Below are 20,467 nucleotides of genomic sequence, written 5' to 3'. Positions count from 1 at the left end.
TGGTGATAGGACAGAGCCCTGAGGAACACCACTGTTAATAGATCTAGGAGAAGAACGATGACCGTCTACAACAGCGGCTATAGAACGACCAGAAAGGAAGCTAGAGATGAAGGCACCGATAGAAGAATAGAAACCGTAGGAGGGCAGTTTGGAAATTAAAGATTTATGGCAGACTCGATCGAAAGCCTTTGAGATGTCAAGTGCAATGGCAAAGCTTTAGTCAAAGTCCCTAAAGGAGGATGACCAGGAGTCTGAAAGGTAGGTGAGAAGATCACCTGTGGAGCGTCCCTGACGGAACCCATACTGACGATCAGAAAGAAGGTTTTGACAGGAAAGATGCTTTAAAATTTTTCTATTAAGAATAGACTCAAAAACTTTTGAGATACAGGATCTTAAAGCAATTGGACGATAGTTAGAGGGTTGGGAATGGTCACCCTTCTTTGGGACTGGCTGAATGAGAGCAAACTTCCAGCAAGAAGGAAAGGTACAAGTTGATAGACAAAGGCGAAAGAGTCTGCCTAGGCAGGGTGTAAGCACAGAAGCACAGTTCTTGAGAACAACAGGAGGGACTCCATCAGGCCCATATGCCTTATTAGTATTGAGGCCTGTGATAGCAGAAAATACATCAGCTGAAGAAATTTTAATGTTAGCTATGAGGAATTCAGAGGGGGAAAGTGATGGAGGAATAGCACCAGAATCGTCTAAGGTGGAATTGGAGGAGAGAGTCTGAGTGAAGAGATCTGCTTTATCAGTAGAAGAAATACCTACAGAGCCTTCAGAGTAGAAAAGAGGAGGGAAGGATGATGAGGTAAAGTTGTTAGAAAGGTTTTTGGCAAGGTGCCAGAAGGAGCGGGAAGAATTCGAGTTTGAGAGTTGAGAGCATTTTGTACAGAAGAAATTATTTTTAGCAGAGCGAAGAACAGACTTACCACGATTCCGTGCAGAAACGTATAAAAGATGTGATTCAGGGGTGGTTGGCTCCAGTACCTTTCATAGGCCCTCTCCTTGTTGCGGACATCATTAGAACAAGCGTGATTAAACCAAGGCTTTCGTGCATTAGTCAAAGGATATGAGAAAGGAATGTATGCTTCCATGCCCGAGAAAATAACCTCCGTAATTCAGAACGCACACCCAGATGGCTCCTGGCCATGGAAGCAATAATCATACCATGGAAAATCAAAGTACTGCCTGAGGCCCTCCCAATCTGAAGCTCCTATGTGCCACAGACGACGTTTCTTTGGAGGGTCCGCAGGCCATACCGGAGCGATAGGAGAGGTTAAGGTGATAAAGTTGTGATCGGAGAACCCCAACGGAGAGAAAAGATTAACAGTGTATGCAGAAGGATTAGTTGAAACAAAGAGGTCAGGTATGTTGGAGCTCTATCCAAGACAGTCAGGGATACGGGTAAGGTGCTGTACAAGCTGCTCTAGGTCATTAAGGATAGAAAAGGTGTAGGCTTGTTCACCAGGTGGATCAGTGAAAGGAGAGGAGAGCCAAAGGTGGTGGTGAACATTGAAATCTCCAAGATTGGAGATTTCGGAGAAAGGAGAAATGGATTGAATGTGTAACATCGTAGAAGTAAGATAGTCATTGAACCTGGCCTCTTGCAATATGAGCAAGTAAATGGGCAGTGTGTAGGTTTTGGGGAAATGTGAGGTGTATCAGGTTTGGCTGTGGAGGAATTCGTGGAGCTGGGCTTCTGAGATGGTTGTTTGGGGACCTGAGAGGGGCAACACTTCTAAGGAACACTCCTAGGAACTTCCTTACCCTTATTCAAATTCTTAAACAGTAAATAATCATCTACATAAACTGCAGCTTCAGCAGTGTTCTTAACTTTCTTATCAGCAAGGTAAGTTCTTAAATCTGTCTCAATCTTATCAGGGAAGTTCTCGAGGATAACAAGTTCCTTAAGCTTAACATAAGATTCTGAGACATGCTCACTTCGCATCCATTGATTAAATGCATCAGTCATCTGCCTACTGAAATCTACAAAAGTGTCATGAGGGCACTTCCTACAATTCCTAAACTTCTGTCTGTAAGCTTCAGGTCTCATCTCGTATGCATGCAGTATGGCTTAATACCTCGTAATCCTGTGATTCTTGGTGGCTAAGACTGTCATAGGTCCTCAATGCTTTACCTTTGATTACTGTTTGAACTAGAGATGACCAGCTGTCTCTGGGCCACTTGTTACCTGTAGCAATCTTCTCAAATCGGTCAAAGAACTCCAGGACTAAGCACTCATCGAAAGGGGGAACTAATTTTTAGTGGGTTCAATGGCTCTAAATTCTGAAAAAGAATGGGGAAAATTGTTTGGGGCACTTGGGCAATTCATACGCATCTCATAGCTAAGCTTCATCTGCTCCAGTTTTATTTTCTCCTACTGTAGTTGGCTATTCTCCTCCTCCTCCTCCTCCCTCTGAAGCTGTAGCTGAAGCTGTAACATCCTATACTCATGATCGTGCTTAGCCTGCTTTGCATCAGTAGATTCTTTCTGCTGGACGACAGTGACCTCAGGTAAACTATCATGGGATGAATGAACTGATCTAGAAACTAATTCAAGGTCTGACAAGGATCCTGGGACTTCGTATGGGTCTGTGCCAAACAGGCGGTGGCAGATTAAGTTCGTTAACGGGAAGGTATTACCTGACTCACTCTGAATATCAAGAGCCTGACCAACTAGGGTTAACTCATGCCTCTGCAATCTCCTAATTTTACCCTCTGTTGGTCCTGAGTTGATGAAATCAACTGCTTCCTGCTGACTCATATGTAGGGGCGCCACAGTAACATCACTAGTTCTACCCTCCATGATGACACACTCCCACAATGACTCAATAATAAAATAAAATATCAGGGTATTATCCCAGCAAGGTAAAGCCAATTTATATGTTACGAGATGGGAGTAGGCAACACAAGATAACCAAATCTGACTGCGTAAAAACTGAGAAAAACAAAGTGGAAAGGGAACTGAACAAATAGTTAAGCGATGAAAATCAATAAAAAAAACACTAACTCCAATCTCGCAACACAGGTCCGAAAGTAAATAAAATTAGCTGACGTTAGCAAGGGTAAAATAATCACAATGAAAAATCTCTATCTGTCTATATACCTAGGCTACTTCCCGCAAGGAAAGGGAGGTAGCCGAGACAGGACGACACACTCCCCATTTACTCATCCATTCAACACATTCATTCGCATCTTAGCCCCAAAGGAGAGAAGGCACAGATCCTCACAGCACCACACCACACAAGGGTCAACTGCGCAGTGGAATCAGTGACATCCACAGCAAGGCCCAGCAGCAGAGCTGGTTTACCCCTGCCACATCATAATAGACCCATCCCCTTACCCGCGCCTGACCTGACTAGCTGATCAGATCAAATGCGGGAGAACATCCCCTTAGGGCTGCGTCATTTATTCATTCACAATTTCTCTCCATTTATTTCTGTCATGCACAGCCACTCTTCCTTGTTCAACAGACATCCCTCTCGCATCCAACACTCTCTTCACACTGTCCATCCATCCTATTCGTGGTCTCCCTCTCAGCCTTACACCTCTCACATCAGATCTAGTTATCCTTTTCACCAATTGCTCATTATCCATTCTCTCCATATGCCCAAACCATCGCAACACCCTCTGCTCAACTCTACCAGCCATCTCCCAAACAACTCCAGTTCCCCTTCTCACTTAATCATTTCGCACTCGGTCCATACGCGTCACTCCACGCATACTCCTCAGACACCTCATCTCCATTACATTCAAACTTTTCCTCTCTGCTACACCCATATTCCATGTTTCAGCTCCATATAACAAAGTCGGTACCACAACACCCTCATACAGCCTTCTCTTTACATCCATTCTAAGCAAACGACATCTAAACACTTTTTTCATTCCTCCCAGCACCTTACCTACTTCATTCATTCTAAACTTCACTTCTGCATCTATTCTTCCATCCACAGCAACATGTGACCCTAAATATTTAAAACACTCTACCTCCTCAAGCAACTGACCATTCAAAACTATATTCATCCCTTACCATCTGCCAACCTCGTACACTTCATCAGTTCACTCTTATTCTCATTTACTTTCAATTTCCTCCTTTCTCACACCCTTCCAAACTCCTCTACCAACTGTCTCAATCTCTCCTCCGAATCAGCCACCACTGTAGTATCATCTGCAAACAGGAGCTGCTTCAGATTTCACTCTCCACCATCAACATTCATTAGACTCAGACCTCCACCTAACACTCTTGCATTGACCTCCCTCACATCATCCATATATCAAACAACCAAGGTGACATCACACATCCCTGTCGCAGCCCCACTCTCACGGGAAACCAATCACTCACAGCATTTTCCACTCTTACACACGCTCTACTATTACATAAAAACTTTTCATCCCTTTTAGTAACCTGCCATCAAGTCTATACAATCTTAAAACAGTCCACAAAGCCTCCCTATCAATTCTATCATATGCTTTCTCTAAATCCATGAATGCCCAAAACATATCCTTGCCTTTTGCTAAATACTTTTCACACACTTGTCTCACAGCGAACACCTGATCCTCGCATCCCCTATCTCTCCTAAAGCCACACTGCTCATCACCAATCACTCCCTCTGTACCCTCTCTAACTATCATTATTAACACTACCATACACCTTACCTACAACACTCAAAGCTAGTACATTCATACTTATCACCCTTGCCTTTATACAACCGGACCACACAAGCACTTACCCAATCAATTGGCACCATACCTTTCACAATGCACACATTCAACAATCTTACTAACCAGTCAACAATAGTCATTCCACCACCCTTCAGTCATTCCACAGCATATCCATCCTTACCTGCAGCTTTCCCTGTTTTCATCTCCTTTACTGCCTTCTCCACTTCCTTCTTCGTGACCAAAGAATCATTCAACTCTCCCAACACATCTATTCCTTGCACCCTTCCATCCACCACAATCTCAGCCACCCTTTCCTCCTCTACATTTAACAATCTTTGAAAATACTCTGCCCAACTCTTCCTTACTGCATCCATCTCAGTTACCATCCTTCCATCCTCTGCTTTTACTCACCCTTCCTTCTCAGACTCTCCCTTTGACACCCTTATAACCTCCTTTCAGACCATTTTCATATTCTGTTGAAAATTCTAAGTCAGCCGCCTACCCCACCTTTCATCTGCTGCCACTTTAGCATCACGCACAGCCCTTCTCGTCTTATTCCTCTTTTCCTTATACCTCTGATATGACACCTTATCCTTCCTCTGCAGCCACACTTCATATGCACGTCTCTTCTCAGCCACAGCCATGCTTACTTCTTCGCACCACCATTCACTTCCTTTTCTTACACCACCACCCACACATCTCACATCACACACCTCTTCTGCATGTCCCACCACAGCACTCCTAAACAACTGCCATTCCTCCTCCACACTGCCATTTCCTGATCTTTCACTGCGTTCCACTCAACTTTCAATTTCTCCTGATTCTCTATCATTTTCCCTCTTTTATCCATCTCACTCACTTTCAAAACCTCCCTGCCACACCTAACCCTCCTAGCTCTCACCCATCTCTTACCTACTGTTAACTTTCCCTCCACCAGGTAGTGGTCAGACATACCTCCACCCTCCGCTCTCAGAACCCACACATCCAACAATCTTCCTATTACATTCCTAGAAACAACCACATAGTTCATCAATGCTTTATCCACAACCATTCCACCCTCCAGTCTCACCCATGTATACTTATAAATATCTTTATTCTCGAAATGCCTATTTCCAATCACCATCTCTCACTCAATGCACATCCCTATCATTCGTTCCCCACTTTCATTTCTTCCAGGCACACCATGCATACCAACTACACCTTCAACTGCTACATTTCCCACTCTAGCATTCATCTGTCTCATCATTACCACATTCACATTCGCTCCAAAACTCTGCAGACACTCATCAACATCATTCCAGAAAGACTCCCTCTCTTCTTCATCCCTTTCACTACCAAGCCCATATGCACTCACAAACACCCACAACTCACATTCAAATTTCGTATTCACCCACATCAGTCTCGATGATACCTCCTTCCATTCAGTCACACACTGCTGTACTTCCGGACTCACTAACAAGGCCACACCTTCTCTTGCCCTTCCTCTGTCAACACCAGAGAATCTTCCATTCACACTTCCGAAGGACTCACCCGTCCCTTTCATCTTCGTTTAACTCAAAGCTAAAACATCCAACTTTCTTCTCACAAACATTCTCCCAATCTCCATTTTAGCCTCAATCGTACTACATCCATGCACATTCATAGACCCAACCTTCAGGGTATGGGGAGAACTCAATCCCCCATCCCTTTCTCTGGCCTGTCTCTTTTTAGGAACTAAAAAACAGAGGAGGGGGCCCCTAGTCCCCTCATCCCGCCCCTTTTAGTCGCCTTTTACGACACGCAGGGAATACGGTGGCAGTATTCTTCCTAAAACAACCTGGTTGCAGAGTAGTAGTACCACCCCATAGTGCGGCCAGATTGTGTCCCCCCCACCACAGGGGGGGACACATTTACTATGAGATAATGAAACACAAAGAATGAGAAAAACAAGCAACCTGGTAATACCCTGAACAATTACACTAAAGTCTGGGAACAAACTTGCCAGACAAAAGAAACAAAATCATACAAAAAGAGATAACTAAACTGCACCCGACTGCCACAGATAAGACTGATACAGTACCAATAATACTTGCGATTGGGTGCTGACACGAAGTGAAAAGATGTTCGGAAATATATACAACACACAAAATACTGCTTCTCCTTCCTCTCTGACCTCCAATCCAAACACTCCCTCTTTCAATGCCAATCCCACAAAAACTCTCTCCATTTTTTTTTTTTTTGGGGGGGAGGGCTTAATGGAGGGCTTAATGGCCATCACCCTCAATGCGGGGTATTAGGCCAGCCAAAATTGATGGTCAGAAGTCAAGCCTCTTCCTCACCGCACAACACTGAAGATCTAGGGGGCCAGTCGAGGTGGTAGCAAATGATAAAACGCTCTAAGGTTGGCTAGACGTACCTCCTCCCCGCTGACAATCAGCACTGGTCTTATGTCCTCACCCCGGTTGGCGGCCCGGAGCAGATCGTAAAGGGTGGAATATGTCATTGCTCCAAGCTGGTATGACTGGGTGTGAGCGCTGAGAGCCAGGAGGTGTCTATAGGAGGCTACGTCTAGCCGATCCTTAAGGTTGATAATGGGAGGGCGAGATGGGGTGCCCTCCTCTGTCTGAGGAGGGGGGGGGACTCACCGACTTCCTCCTCGGCCGAGGGGCCAGTCGACGTTTCCTCGGCCATGGAGGCGATGTCAGTTGAGTCCCGCTCCTCCTCAGACATTGCTGGCAGCTGGTGTACTTCTGCTGTGGTCGTATCGTTGCTCAGGACCGGGGCCGGGTCATTAACCTGAGAGGCCGTCCTTTGGTTGAGGGGGGCCTCCAGTCTAAGCCTCTTCCTCAGAGTCTGGCGAGGAGCTGCCGGTCGAGGCTGGCGAGCCCGACGCTCCCGTCGGTGAGGGACTGTGTGCACATCGTGGACAAAGCACTCGGGGATGATAAGGTTAGGCAGCCCATTCTCCATGAAGATCTTAGGTAGGAGAACGTGCAAGGCCCTCTTATCACCCCCACAAAATGCCTTCGCCATCGCGATGCACATCTCGATGACGGTGCTTACCTCTTCCGAACACCCCTGATCCCTGGGCTGGTGGCGACAAACTGTGGGATGCCGCCGTGCATAGGCCGAGCCCTGCATGACAGCCCCTCCTAGTCTGGTGACATCCCTAGCCTCAGGACCCTTGGGCGTTCCGAAGATGGAAAATTCGACCGTCTCATCATCGCTGAGGGAGCGCTGGAGATGCCGTGGATTTGGTGAACAGAATATCAGCACCAATGTCCTGGAGTTTGATAAAACCGTACCCCGGCTGAATGTTAAACCACACCACAGCACCTCTGATCTTCAGCCGGGCCGTAGAAGGCCTAGGCCTGCTGTCTGCCCCCCCCCCCTCAATGGGTCGTGAGCAGCAGCAGAAGTTGAAGCAGGAGCAGGATCGGCGCGTCTGGACTCTTCCATGGTTCGTCGCTCTTTCCTGATCTCCATTCAAAATTCTCTGCCTTATATACCCTCCGGCTGCGTGCACGCGTCAACACGCAGCTGGAGGCCAGACGAGAAATATACAGAAAAGAGTTAAGTAAATTAATCTCTCCCCCATACTCCAAACGTTATAAATATTCCTGGTGAATACAAATCTTTATGTCCCCAGTTTAAGCTCCATCTTAAGTTACTGATACTAAAAACAATTTGTCACACCCACGTTGAGGGAGCAAACAGAATTAACTAATATTTTATATATGTGTACGCACTAAACAGGCAACAACATGAGCGAGTGCATGTGCGTAGATGCTGGTTTACACAGCATCGACGCACATACACACACGTCCAGCGACACGCATGCACTATACATACACGCACAATATACATACATTCTTACACACGTAATATATATATATATATATATATATATATATATATATATATATATATATATATATATATATATAGATAGATAGATAGGAAGAGGATTACCAGGCAGAAAACAAACATCGTAGCGAAGTTAGGGTCTTTATTTGCTGACGTTTCGGATAATGCTTATTCCATCTTCAAAGCAAAATCCACAATCGAGAAATATACACAGTTAAGATTTTTACATCCTATGTCGATGAAAACATGACTAAAAACATGAATGTACATAAACAAAGTCCATTAAAATACCGCGTTCGTAAACGAGTAAGTAATTAAATCTAAAATGAAGGGGGTAGGAGTAAGAAAACAAAACGTATCTGTAAAATAATAATTGCAATACGGTAAAAGGAAAAAAAAAACTTACCTAGTGTGGAAAATAAAACAGTTCACAGGAAGTCATGTCACTGAATGAAGGGTTAAAGCGATATTGGTACAAAGTTTCCATAATGGGAAGGTCTGTGTCATTGCTGCTACCACCAACAACTGTGAAGAGGGAATGACCATCCTTTCTCTCATTTCCACTTCACAGTTCTTGTTGGCAGCAGCAATGACACGGACTTTCCCATTATGGAAGCTTTGTACCAATATCGCTTTAACCCTTCAATCAGTGACACTGCTTCCTGTGAACTGTTTTGTTTTCCTCACCAGGTAAGTTTTTTTTTCCTTTTACCGTATTGCAATTATTATTTTACAGATATGTTTTGTTTTCTTACTCCTACCCCCTTCATTTTAGATTTAATTACTTACTCGTTTACGAACGCGGTATTTTAATGGACTTTGTTTATGTACATTCATGTTTTTAGTCATGTTTTCATCGACATAGGATGTAAAAATCTTAACTGTGTATATTTCTCGATTGTGGATTTTGCTTTGAAGATGGAATAAACATTTTCCGAAACGTCAGCAAATAAAGACCCTAATTTCGCCACGATGTTTCTGTTCTGCCTGGTGATCCTCTTCCTATTACGTCTGCGATTTCCACCCTCCAAGTCTCTCTCTCTCTCTCTCTCTCTCTCTCTCTCTCTCTCTCTCTCGTATATTTAGCCTTCTTCAGCCAGGGGATGGATTTTCATTTTTTTTTTTTTTTTCAGATTTCCAGAGGATTTTGATAAGAACTGGAGATACCATTTGCACTGACGCGGTTAGAAACATTGTCCAACAACTAATAAAAGTGAAAATACATAATTGGACTGAAGGGAATAAATATTTATTTATGTTTGGCATAGGTCTGCAGGAGGCTTTAGGAGAATAAGGTAAGAGGCGCAAGTGGAAATCTTTTCACTTTAATTCGGTCTTTGCTTTCCATCTTTTTATCTCGAATGCTGAGTTATGACAATAGAATAATTCTACAATATGATGCTTGTCATACAGCAGTGCTATGAAAAATTAATGATCTATTGTGACTGTGCTGCCTTGTTCTGTTACTGAGACACGGGAAATACACTAAATCTCCGCCAAGTGAATGCGGACCAACTACTGTATAGGGCGTTCTAAACCACAAGATCAGTATAGTCTTTTCACCTTAACTTGGCTTAGATTATCGCCCTTTTGCAGCTTAAAGAGGTAAAAAGGCAACACTACGGCTCAACATCCTTTCCATAGCACTTATTCGTGACTGGCTTCATATTCTAATGTACTGTATATGTCTTGGCACAGCACAACATTCAAGGCGGAGAGATGGCACGAAAGCCCGATCATTCGTATGAGTTCGATCGCTAAGAGATTTTTTTTTTTTTTTTTTAATCATGTGATCCACTAAGCGATGTAGACTGGTCAGCCACAGTTCGCCTTTCCAGTCCTTGCTATCCTTTGACTATTTTATTTAGCTTAGGTGAGATTTTTCACACTGGAGGGTTTAGCTATAGCCTTCCTCAATCCTTTCATTGGCAGGGGGACTCTCCTAAGGTGAACTAGATGATGCAAAGATAGAGGAAAAATACAGCACCGGATCGAATGTGTAAAATGTGCTGCACAACGACTGCCTAGCCTCGAGCCCCTACACCTCGACTGGATAACAACGGATAGGCTTTTACCGTTTAATTATAATAAGTAAACTGTAAGGTATAATGTAGGTGTTCGGGGCTTTTTCTAAACATGGTAAGAAGTGCATGTGGAAATTTAATGATAGTATCATTATAGTGAGTCCGTTTTCGCTTGACGGAAGTGAGCCACTGTCACAACTCGAGTACAAAGTCGTGGTTGCATAAAATTCGACAAGCCTTAGTTCTGAGGTAGGAACAACTTTTCTTGGTTACTATAACTGGTTTGTTTTCATCCGACAAAACTGAATCATTCCCAGAACATGAATACTAAGTAATGGTTCCACGAAATTCGAGGATTCTTAATTATGAACTATCCGTCAATCTCCTTGATTATTAGTTAAATTACCTCTCAGATTTGACTGGTCATCAACTGAACTGAGGGACGTTAGATATCTTCAGTGAGATAATACACGCAACTGTCGACTCGACCTACCATTCTGATTATATTTAGCCAACTGAGAGGGTAGTGTTTAAGTACCTCGTCAGGTTAGAGGGGGGGGGGGAGACGCTACAGTCAAATCCATCTTTCAGTCTGACTGCATTTGCCTATCAACTGAGCTAAAATGGGTTAAAGGTCTCTGTCAGTTTAGAAAAAAAAAATGTCTTACAGTCAAATCGACCCTCCTGTTTGACTAAATTTGGCCATCAACAGAACTGAAAGTTCGTCCCATTAGAAACAAACTCACATGTAAGGTGACCTGCATCCGCCATGATGGGGGTAAAGAAATGGGATTGATAAACACCGTCTTTACTTTATGCACAGGGTACCGTGATAAACAGTGCCAACGTCTCCATCCATCACAACTCACTCCGCTGGGACAACCCTGACCAGTTCCGTCCTGAGCGCTGGCTGGACGACGATGGAAAGTTCTCCCTAAAGAAGGATGGATTTTTGCCTTTTGGTGTCGGTGAGTGCTCATAGTTTTGTTATAGAATTTTGTAACTATTAAAATTACTCTACAAAAGGATGACATATTACTTTTCAGTACTGGTAAGTTTTCTTATCACTATTATAGAAAGGGAGGGTGTAAGAATTATGCACAACCTTTCATGAACAGTAAGGCCACGTGCCTGACAATGAAAACATCCAAAAATTGCAACACGTACCGACCTAATCTAAATTAAGGTCCCTATTTCAGTTCTCGATGCGATCATGTCTAAAGTATCTGTGGTCGACTAGGAAATCAAACCTGGGGCCTCTCAGCTGAAAGCCAAGTACGTCTCCAGTTCAGCCACCAGCACCCCACATATAAAAAATAAAATGCTTATTGTGGTACTTTAATACTGAGACTAGAGACAAACATTTTAAAAGTTCATCAGTTATATATATCTGGTTGAATGAACACTGGAGGGCAGGTGAGACAGTCAAAAGTTGCATTTGATGAATTACCATATTATCACATGTGTATGCTTACAATTTTGCCTATCCGAGTGGTAACATCACTTACCTGGAGTCAGGTATTACTAATAAGAATAAAACTGACTTAGGCTATACTGGGAAAGAAAATGTGGGTGTTACCAGACTGGCCTGTGTACGCGGTTTGTACTACCAGGAGTACAGTGTATGATGGGAGCGTCCAGACATACTGACCGAGGTGTGGCGTGTAGGAAATTTTGGTGTTGCTCGATGGATGTGCATGTACAATGAATGCAACCTGAAGGGTTGTGCAGTGTGTGTGTGTGTGTGTGTGTGTGTGTGTGTGTGTGTGTGTGTGTGTGTGTGTGTGTGTGTACCTAATTGTATTTACCCCCCTGTGGCGCGAGAAAGACAACCTGGCCTCACTATAGGTAGTACTACTACTCTGCAGCCAGGGTATGTTAGGAAGAATACTGCCACCGTATTCCCTGCGTGTCGTAAAAGGCGAGTAAAAAGGGCGGGGTGAGGGGACTAGGGACCCCCTCCTCTGTTTTTTAGTTCCTAAAAAAGAGACAGGTCAGAGAAAGGGATGAGGATTGAGTTCTCCCCATACCCTGAAGATTGGGTCTATGAATGTGCGTGGATGTAGTACGATTGAGGCTAAAAGGGAGGAGATTGGGAGAATGTTTGTGAGAAGAAAGTTGGATGTGTTAGCTTTGAGTGAAACGAAGATGAAAGGGAAGGGTGAGTCTATGTTTGAAAGCGTGAATGGAAGATTGTCAGGTGTTGATAGAGGGAGAGCAAGAGGTGTGGCCTTGTTAGTGAGTCCGGAAGTACAGCAGTGTGTGACTGAATGGAAGGAAGTGTCATCGAGACTGATGTGGGTGAAAGCGAAATTTGAATGTGAGTTGTGGGTGTTTGTGAGTGCATATGGGCTTGGTAGTGAAAGGGATGAAGAAGAGAGGGAGTCTTTCTGGAATGATGTTGATGAGTGTCTGCAGAGTTTTGGAGCGAATGTGAATGTGGTAATGATGGGAGATCTGAATGCTAGAGTGGGAAATGTAGCAGTTGAAGGTGTAGTTGGTATGCATGGTGTGCCTGGAAGAAATGAAAGTGGGGAACGAATGATAGGGATGTGTGTTGAGCGAGAGATGGTGATTGGAAATAAGCTGTTCGAAAAGAAAGATATTTATAAGTATACATGGGTGAGACAGGAGGGTGGAATGGTTGTGGATAAAGCATTGATGGACTATGTGGTTGTGTCTAGGAATGTAATATGAAGATTGTTGGATGTGAGAATTCTGAGAGGGAGGGGTGGAGTCTGACCACTACCTGGTGGAGGGAAAGTTAAGAGTAGGTAAGAGATGGGTGAGAGCTAGGAGGGTTAGGTGTGGTAGGGAGGTTTTGAAATCGAGTGAGTTGGATAAAAGAGAGAAAATGATAAAGTATCAGGAGAAATTGGAAGGTGAGTGGAACGCAGTGAAAGATCAGGAAAATGGCAGTGTGGAGGAGTATTGATTGATTGATTGAAAATAATTAAAATTTGGTCGCGCAACTGTCAGGGTCATATGCCGCCGGATGACAAAGGAAAAGACACGGCAAAATATAAAGTGCCTATTCAAAATAAATTAAATATGTTGGTAAGAATAAAACACTAAAAATAATAAAAGAATAGTTTATAAAATATCAATTACTTATAAAAGTGGAAGGAGGCCCGCCTCCTGAAGAAAACTAAAAACATCAGTAAAATCACTAGAGGCCTCACCAAGCATCGAGGACAAACTGTAGGCACCATCTGCCCCCTTATGCCTATGGAGGAATCTCTGACGCAGGTCCCCCAGACTCGGACACTCGACCAGCAAGTGACGGACAGTAAGGGGAACAAGGCAGTCATCACAGTACGGTTGAGTCTCACCACACATGAGGAACCCATGTGTAAGCCGAGAGTGCCCAATGCGAAGCCTAGTCACGAAGACATTGAGGGAAGAACCCTTAGCACAACCATTCGCTGAAAGATATCTTTTAGTTTATTGTGAGAAACACCATCCCAGTGTCTCTGCCAACAAATACGAATTGCGTACTGCAAGTAAGGTGTTACATCAGAAACAGGAAGTGGGTAGTCGGTTGGGGGCTGTTGGGAAGACGCAGCTTTAGCTAAAGCATCTGCCCTCTCATTGCCCATCACACCAATATGTGCAGGAACCCAACAGAAGTCTACATGGCGGCCACGGCGGCCAAGAAGAAAAAGACACTCTAAAATTGATAAAAACAATGGATGGGATGCATTAAAAGACTCTAGTGCAGACAAAGCACTATGCGAGTCACTAAAAATCACAAAAACGGATTGGGGGAGAGTAAAAATGATTTTAAGAGCACATAAAATTGTAGTCAGTTCTGCCGTATACACTGAAGTAATGCCAGGAAGGCTACCGCCCCTACTAAAGGAAGGGAAGACAACACCAAATCCTACTCCAGTATCAGTCTTAGACCCGTCAGTATAGACGAGAACAGAACCCTCATGAATGGAGGCATGTTCTAAAAAGAGAGAGAAGGACACCTGAAAGGGAAGTGAGCCCTTTTTTTCATCAACGGACCTACAGAATGTCATGCAAGGGAGTAGCCAGGAACCAACCTTTGGGATCCGATGTGGACAAATTGCCAGTCTCTGGACAGAGAGGGCTAACATAACAGACCGGACCCTGTAACCAAATGGCTTTGGGAAATTAGGACGGGTGTCAAAAACAGAAGATCGGGAATCCTAGGAGACAATGGCACAAGAAATTGAGTCTTGAGTGCGATGAAGACGGTACCAACACCTCAACATAAGCAACTTGCGTCCAAGTCCAAGGGGAGTACACCAGCATCCACCAACAAACTTGGAATCGGGGATGCTCTGAATGCCCCGGTTGCAAGACGTACACCAGCATGATGCACAGAATTTAACAACCTGAGGAGGGCATCTGTTGCAGAGGAGTAGACCTCACACCCATATTCAAGTTTAGGAAGAATAAGAGACCTATGCAAGAGGAGGAGAGTCTGATGGTCAGCACCCCAAGAGGTATGAGCTAAAACCCTCAAAAGACTCAAAGCTTTAAGACAAGCCACCTTAACAGAATGAATATGAGGAATCCAGGTTAATCTTCTATCAAACAGAAGACCCAGAAACCGCATCTCTTCCACACAGGATATTCTCCTACCACAGAGATACAAGTCAGGGTCTGGGTGAACCCCTCGAAGACGACAAAAACGTATAGCCACTGTCTTTGCTGAAGAAAAATGGAAACCGCGATTTTCTGCCCAGTCAGAAATTCTATTGAGAGCCAGCTCCAACTTCCTCTCTATCAGAGACATTCTAGACGCAGTGAAGGAAATCGAGAGGTCATCGACATATAGTGATCCTCGTACACCATCAGGAAGTACACTGATGACGCTGTTAATGGCTACAGCAAACAGAGTAACACTAAGGATACTCCCCTGTGGTACTCCATCTTCTAGTGCTTGGGCATTAGAAAGCACTCCTCCCACTCGCACCCTTAAAATTCGGTTAAATAAAAACTGTTGAATAAAAATAGCTAAGCTCCCACGAAGACCAAACTCATGATGAGAGAGTAAAATACCATGACACCATGCAGTGTCATATGCCTTCTCCAGATCGAAGAAGATCGTGACCTGGTGTTGGTTAGTGGAAAAAGCCTCACAGACAGAAGATTCCAAGGACAGTAGTGCATCAGAGGTAGATCACATTTTTCGAAAACCATACTGGGCAGGGGATAAGAAGTCACCTCTCTCTAAAAATCACACAAGCCTAACACTGACCATCTTTTCCAAAACTTTACATATACAAGAAGTCAAAGATTGATTCATTGATTGATTGAAAATAATTAAAAACTGGCGGCGAAACTGCCAGGGTCATATGCCGCCGGACACCAAAGTAAAAGGTGCAGCTAAATAAAAAAATGCATATTCAAAATAAAGTTAAAATTTGTTAGTAGAAATAAAACAGTGAAAATAATAAAAGCATAATTTATAAAATATCAATTACTTATAAAAGTGGAAGGAGGCCCGCCTCCTGAAGAAAACTAAAAACATCACTAAAATCGCTAGAGTCTTCACCGAGCATTGAGGAGAAACAGTAGACACCATCTGCCCCCTTATGCCTATGGAGGAATCTCTGATGCAGGTACCCCAGACTCGGACACTCGACCAGCAAGTGACGGACAGTAAGGGGAACAAGGCAGTCATCACAGTACGGTTGAGTCTCACCACCCATGAGGAACCCATGTGTAAGCCGAGAATGCCCAATGCGAAGCCTAGCAAGAGCCACCTCCAATCGCTGAGACATGGAGGGAAGAGCTCTTGGCACAACCACTCTCTGAAAGATTTCTTTCAGTTTATTATGAGAAACAACATCCCAGTGTCTCTGCCAACATGTACCAACTGCATACCGCAGGTAAGGTGTTACATCTGAAGCAAGAAGGGGGTAGTAGGTTGGGGGCTGTTGAGAAGACGCAGCTTTAGCTAAAGCATCTGCCCTCTCATTGCCCACCACATCTACATGTGCGGGAACCCAACAGAAGTTCACATGGCAGCTACGACGGCCAAGAAGAAAAAGCCACTCTAAAATTGATAAAATCAATGGATGGGAACCATTAAAAGACTCTAGTGCAGACAAAGCACTACGTGAGTCACTATAAATCACAAAAACGGACTCGGGGAAAGTAAAAATGATTTTAAGAGCATATAAAATTGCAGTCAGCTCTGCCGTATACACTGAAGTAATGCCAGGAAGGCTACCGCCCCTACTAAAGGAGGGGAAAACAACACCAAATCCTACTCAAGTATCAGTCTTAGACCCGTCAGTATAGACGGGGACAGAACCCTCATGAATAAAGGCATGTTCTAAAAAGAGAGAGAGGGACACCTGAGAGGGAAGCGAGTCCTTTTTTTCAACAACGGACCTACAAAACGTCACACGAGGGAGTAGCCAAGAACCCACGCTAGGGATCCGATGTGGACAAATTGCCAGTCTCTGGACAGAGAGGGCTAGCATAACAGACCGGACCCTGTAACCAAATGGCTTCGGGAGATTAGGACGGGTGTCATAAGCAGAAGATTGGGAATCCTGGAAGACGATGGCACAAGAAATTGAGTCTGGAATGCGGTGAAGACGATACCAACACCTCATCATTAGCAACTGGCATCGCAAATCCAAGGGGAGTACAGCAGCATCTACTAACAAACTTGTAATCGGAGATGATCTGAATGCCCCAGTTGCCAGACGTACACCAGCATGATGCACAGAATTTAACAACTGGAGACGGGCATCTGTTCCAGAGGAGTAAACCTCACATCCATATTCAAGTTTAGGAAGAATAAGAGACCTATGCAAGAGAAGCAGGGTCTGACTGTCAGCACTCCAAGAGGTATGAGCTAAAACCTTCAAAAGACTCAAAGCTTTAAGATAAGCCACCTTAACAGAGCGAATATGAGAAACCCAGGTTAGTTGTCTATCAAATAAAAGGCCCAGAAACCGCATCTCTTCCACACAGGATATTCTCCTACCATAGAGATACAAGTCTGGGTCTGGGTGAACCCCACTTAGACGACAAAAATGCATAGCCACTGTCTTTGTTAAAGAAAACCAGAAACCGCTAGACTCTGCCCATTCAGAAATTCTATTAAGGGCAAGCTGCAACTTCCTCTCTATCAGAGACATTCTGGATGCGGTGAAGGATACTGAGAGGTCATCGACATATAATGATCCTCGTACACCATCAGGAAGTACACTGATTACACTGTTAACGGCTACAGCAAACAGAGTAACACTTAGGATACTCCCTTGTGGTACTCCATCTTCTAGTTCACGGGCATTAGAAAGCACTCCTCCCACTCTGACCCTTAAAAAACGGTTAGATAAAAACTGTTGGATAAAAATAGGCAAGCGCCCATGAAGACCAAACTCATGAAGGGAAAGTAAAATGCCATGACGCCAAGCAGTGTCATATGCCTTCTCCAGATCAAAGAAAACTGTGACCTGGTGTTGGTTAGTGGAGAAAGCCTCACAAACAGAAGATTCCAAGGTCAGCAGTGCATCAGAGGTAGATCACATTTTTCGAAAACCATACTGGGCAGGGGATAAGAAGTCACCTCTCTCCAAAAACCACACAAGCCTAACATTGACCATCTTTTCCAGAACTTTACATATACATGACGTTAGAGAAATAGCCTGATAATTCGTTGCCTGTAGGTGGTCCTTACCTGGTTTGGGGATGGGGATAACCACAGCAACATTCCAACAAGCCGGAAACTCCCCAGAACACCAGATCTTATTATACAGTGAAAGCAAAAACAAAAGGGACTCATCAGACAGGTGATGTAGAAAGGCAAAAGGAATATCATCATAACCAGGAGAAGAATCATGGCACTGCGACAGAGCTGTCTGGAGTTCAGAAATTGAAAATGGAACATTGTAAGGCTCTCCCCCAGCAGAGGCAAAACTGAGACCACGAGACTCTAGGCACCGACGGTGGCAAGCCGAAGGCGTATCTGCATTCCTCTGTGACACACTGGCAAAATGTTCAGCAAGCAACTCTGCAACAGCAAAAGGATCAGCAACAGTTCCACCTGCTGCAGATAAAACGGGAGGAGATGGAACAGTAAATTTCCCTGAAATTTTCCTTACCCGGTTCCACACCTGGGTGATGGAAGTCCTTGAACTGATGGAGGAAACATATCTCTTCCAGGATGAACGCCTGGCCGCCTTTAAAACCCGCCTCATATGAGCTCGTGCCCTCCGATACGCTATCATATACTGAGGATCCCCACGGTGATGACGAAGTCGAGAGAAGGCGACTCTTTTGGCTCTCACTGCGGAACTGCACTCAGAGTTCCACCAAGGAATTGGACGTTTAGGAAACTGACCCTTCGTTTTTGGAATAGATAATCGGGCTGCTGAGTGCAACACTTTATTGAAATATGACACTGCCTCAGTAAGACAGCCAAATTCATTGAGAGAAAGGGAAATGGAACTTAATTCCCTCAAACGTGGCCAGTCAGCCTTATCCAGAAGCCAGCGAGGAAGATGTGGCTGAGATCCACCTGCAACAGCAGTTAAGAGTAAAGGAATATGGTCGCTGCCATACAGGTCTGGCAACACATCCCAGTTAAAATCTAAAACATCATCAGCTGAACATAAGGACAAATCAATGGCAGTAAAAGTTCCTGTCTGGCTATGGAAATAAGTCATTTTATTGGAGTTTAAAATGCCCAGCTCCTCATGTTCCACTACAGAGGCCAGCATTACACCCCGAGGGTTGGCCTCACTGTTACCCCATAGTGGATGGTGTCCATTCATATCTCCTAGTAATAGAAAGGGAGAAGGAAGGCCATGAATAAGGCGTTCCAGATCTGCCCTTTCAACAGTAGCGCTGGGAGGAAGATAAAGACTGCAAACTGTATACTGCCGACGTAAAAACATCCAGACAGCAACTGCCTGCAGGGGACCAGAAATATCCAGATGACTATATGGAATATCCTGGCGGAGGAAGATAGCAGTCCCTCCATGACGACCTTGGCTTGGCACAGGATCAGAATAAAATGCATTGTAGCCAGAAGGACAGGGAGGAACAGCCTCACCAACCATGGTCTCCTGGATACACATGCATAAAGGAGTAAACTGAGAAACTAGATGACACAGTTCCTCATAGCTGGCACGTAAACCTCGACAATTCCACTGGATGATAGAACCCATAGTGAAAGGGAAAATTATGATTAAGTGCGGGACTGTACACCTCCTGACATACGAGCGGGTTTGTAATGATGCTTAGGAGGGCCCTTGGGAAGAGACTGCCCAGCACCAGGAACCCGTACCCTATGTCGAGCATCCGTGGACAAACGTGAGGATGAGGAAGAGGAAAATTTTCCAACACTCTTCCTCTGAGGTGGAGTAACATACGGCTTGGAAAGTGGCTTGTAGGACGCCTTGGGTGATATGGGACGGCCAGTGCCTCTGTTAGAAGCCCCAGGAGTGGAAAGAGTGTCAACGGGATTCGAACCCTGTGAGGATGACTTCGTACTTTTCAGAACTAAAGCACCAACGGTTTCTCCAACACCATCTCCAGGCGGGGACTTGACCACAGGTGAACCACCAGCTGCATCTTCCACCTGGCTAGACCCCTCAGCCTCTGAGGCAGAGGGAACAAGAGAGAGGGCAATACAAGGTTCGACAACAGAGACCTTGGGTGGCCGGTTGTCAGGCTCTGAGTACTCTGACGAGGTACGGTGACGTTTACTGGGTACAGAAGGAGCCTTGTGCATACTGGACAAGACAGGATGAGTTACATCAAAGTGTACATCCGCCACCACCACAGAAGTGTGCAAACCGTCAGCTTCTGAAGTGGAGGTAGGAACAGTTGGAGCAGAGGGTGGGCGTGAAACATTGTCACATATACTAGTAATTTCAAGGGTAATATCCGTCAAATCAGTAGTTGGGAAAGTGGTCACTGTAAAGGGTCGTGGC

General features: G+C 44.5%; 1 protein-coding gene across 1 annotated transcript in view; it reads left to right on the top strand.

The window, feature by feature from the left end:
- LOC145398650 (cytochrome P450 2L1-like) overlaps window positions 1-20,467 on the top strand; it is a 227,856-nt gene that overhangs the window by 182,433 nt on the left and 24,956 nt on the right. The window contains exon 9 of the mRNA XM_080271457.1: window positions 11,356-11,500. Coding sequence (XP_080127583.1) covers window positions 11,356-11,500 — 145 coding nt within the window. The remainder of the gene's footprint in view (window positions 1-11,355; window positions 11,501-20,467) is intronic.

This window comes from Coenobita brevimanus, chromosome 46 (genome assembly GCF_032717465.1).
Source record: "Coenobita brevimanus isolate Jiangsu-jjx chromosome 46, ASM3271746v2, whole genome shotgun sequence".
Lineage (NCBI taxonomy): Eukaryota > Metazoa > Arthropoda > Malacostraca > Decapoda > Coenobitidae > Coenobita > Coenobita brevimanus.
Note: the sequence above shows the minus strand (reverse complement) of the source record. Positions and strands in the feature narration are given on the sequence as shown.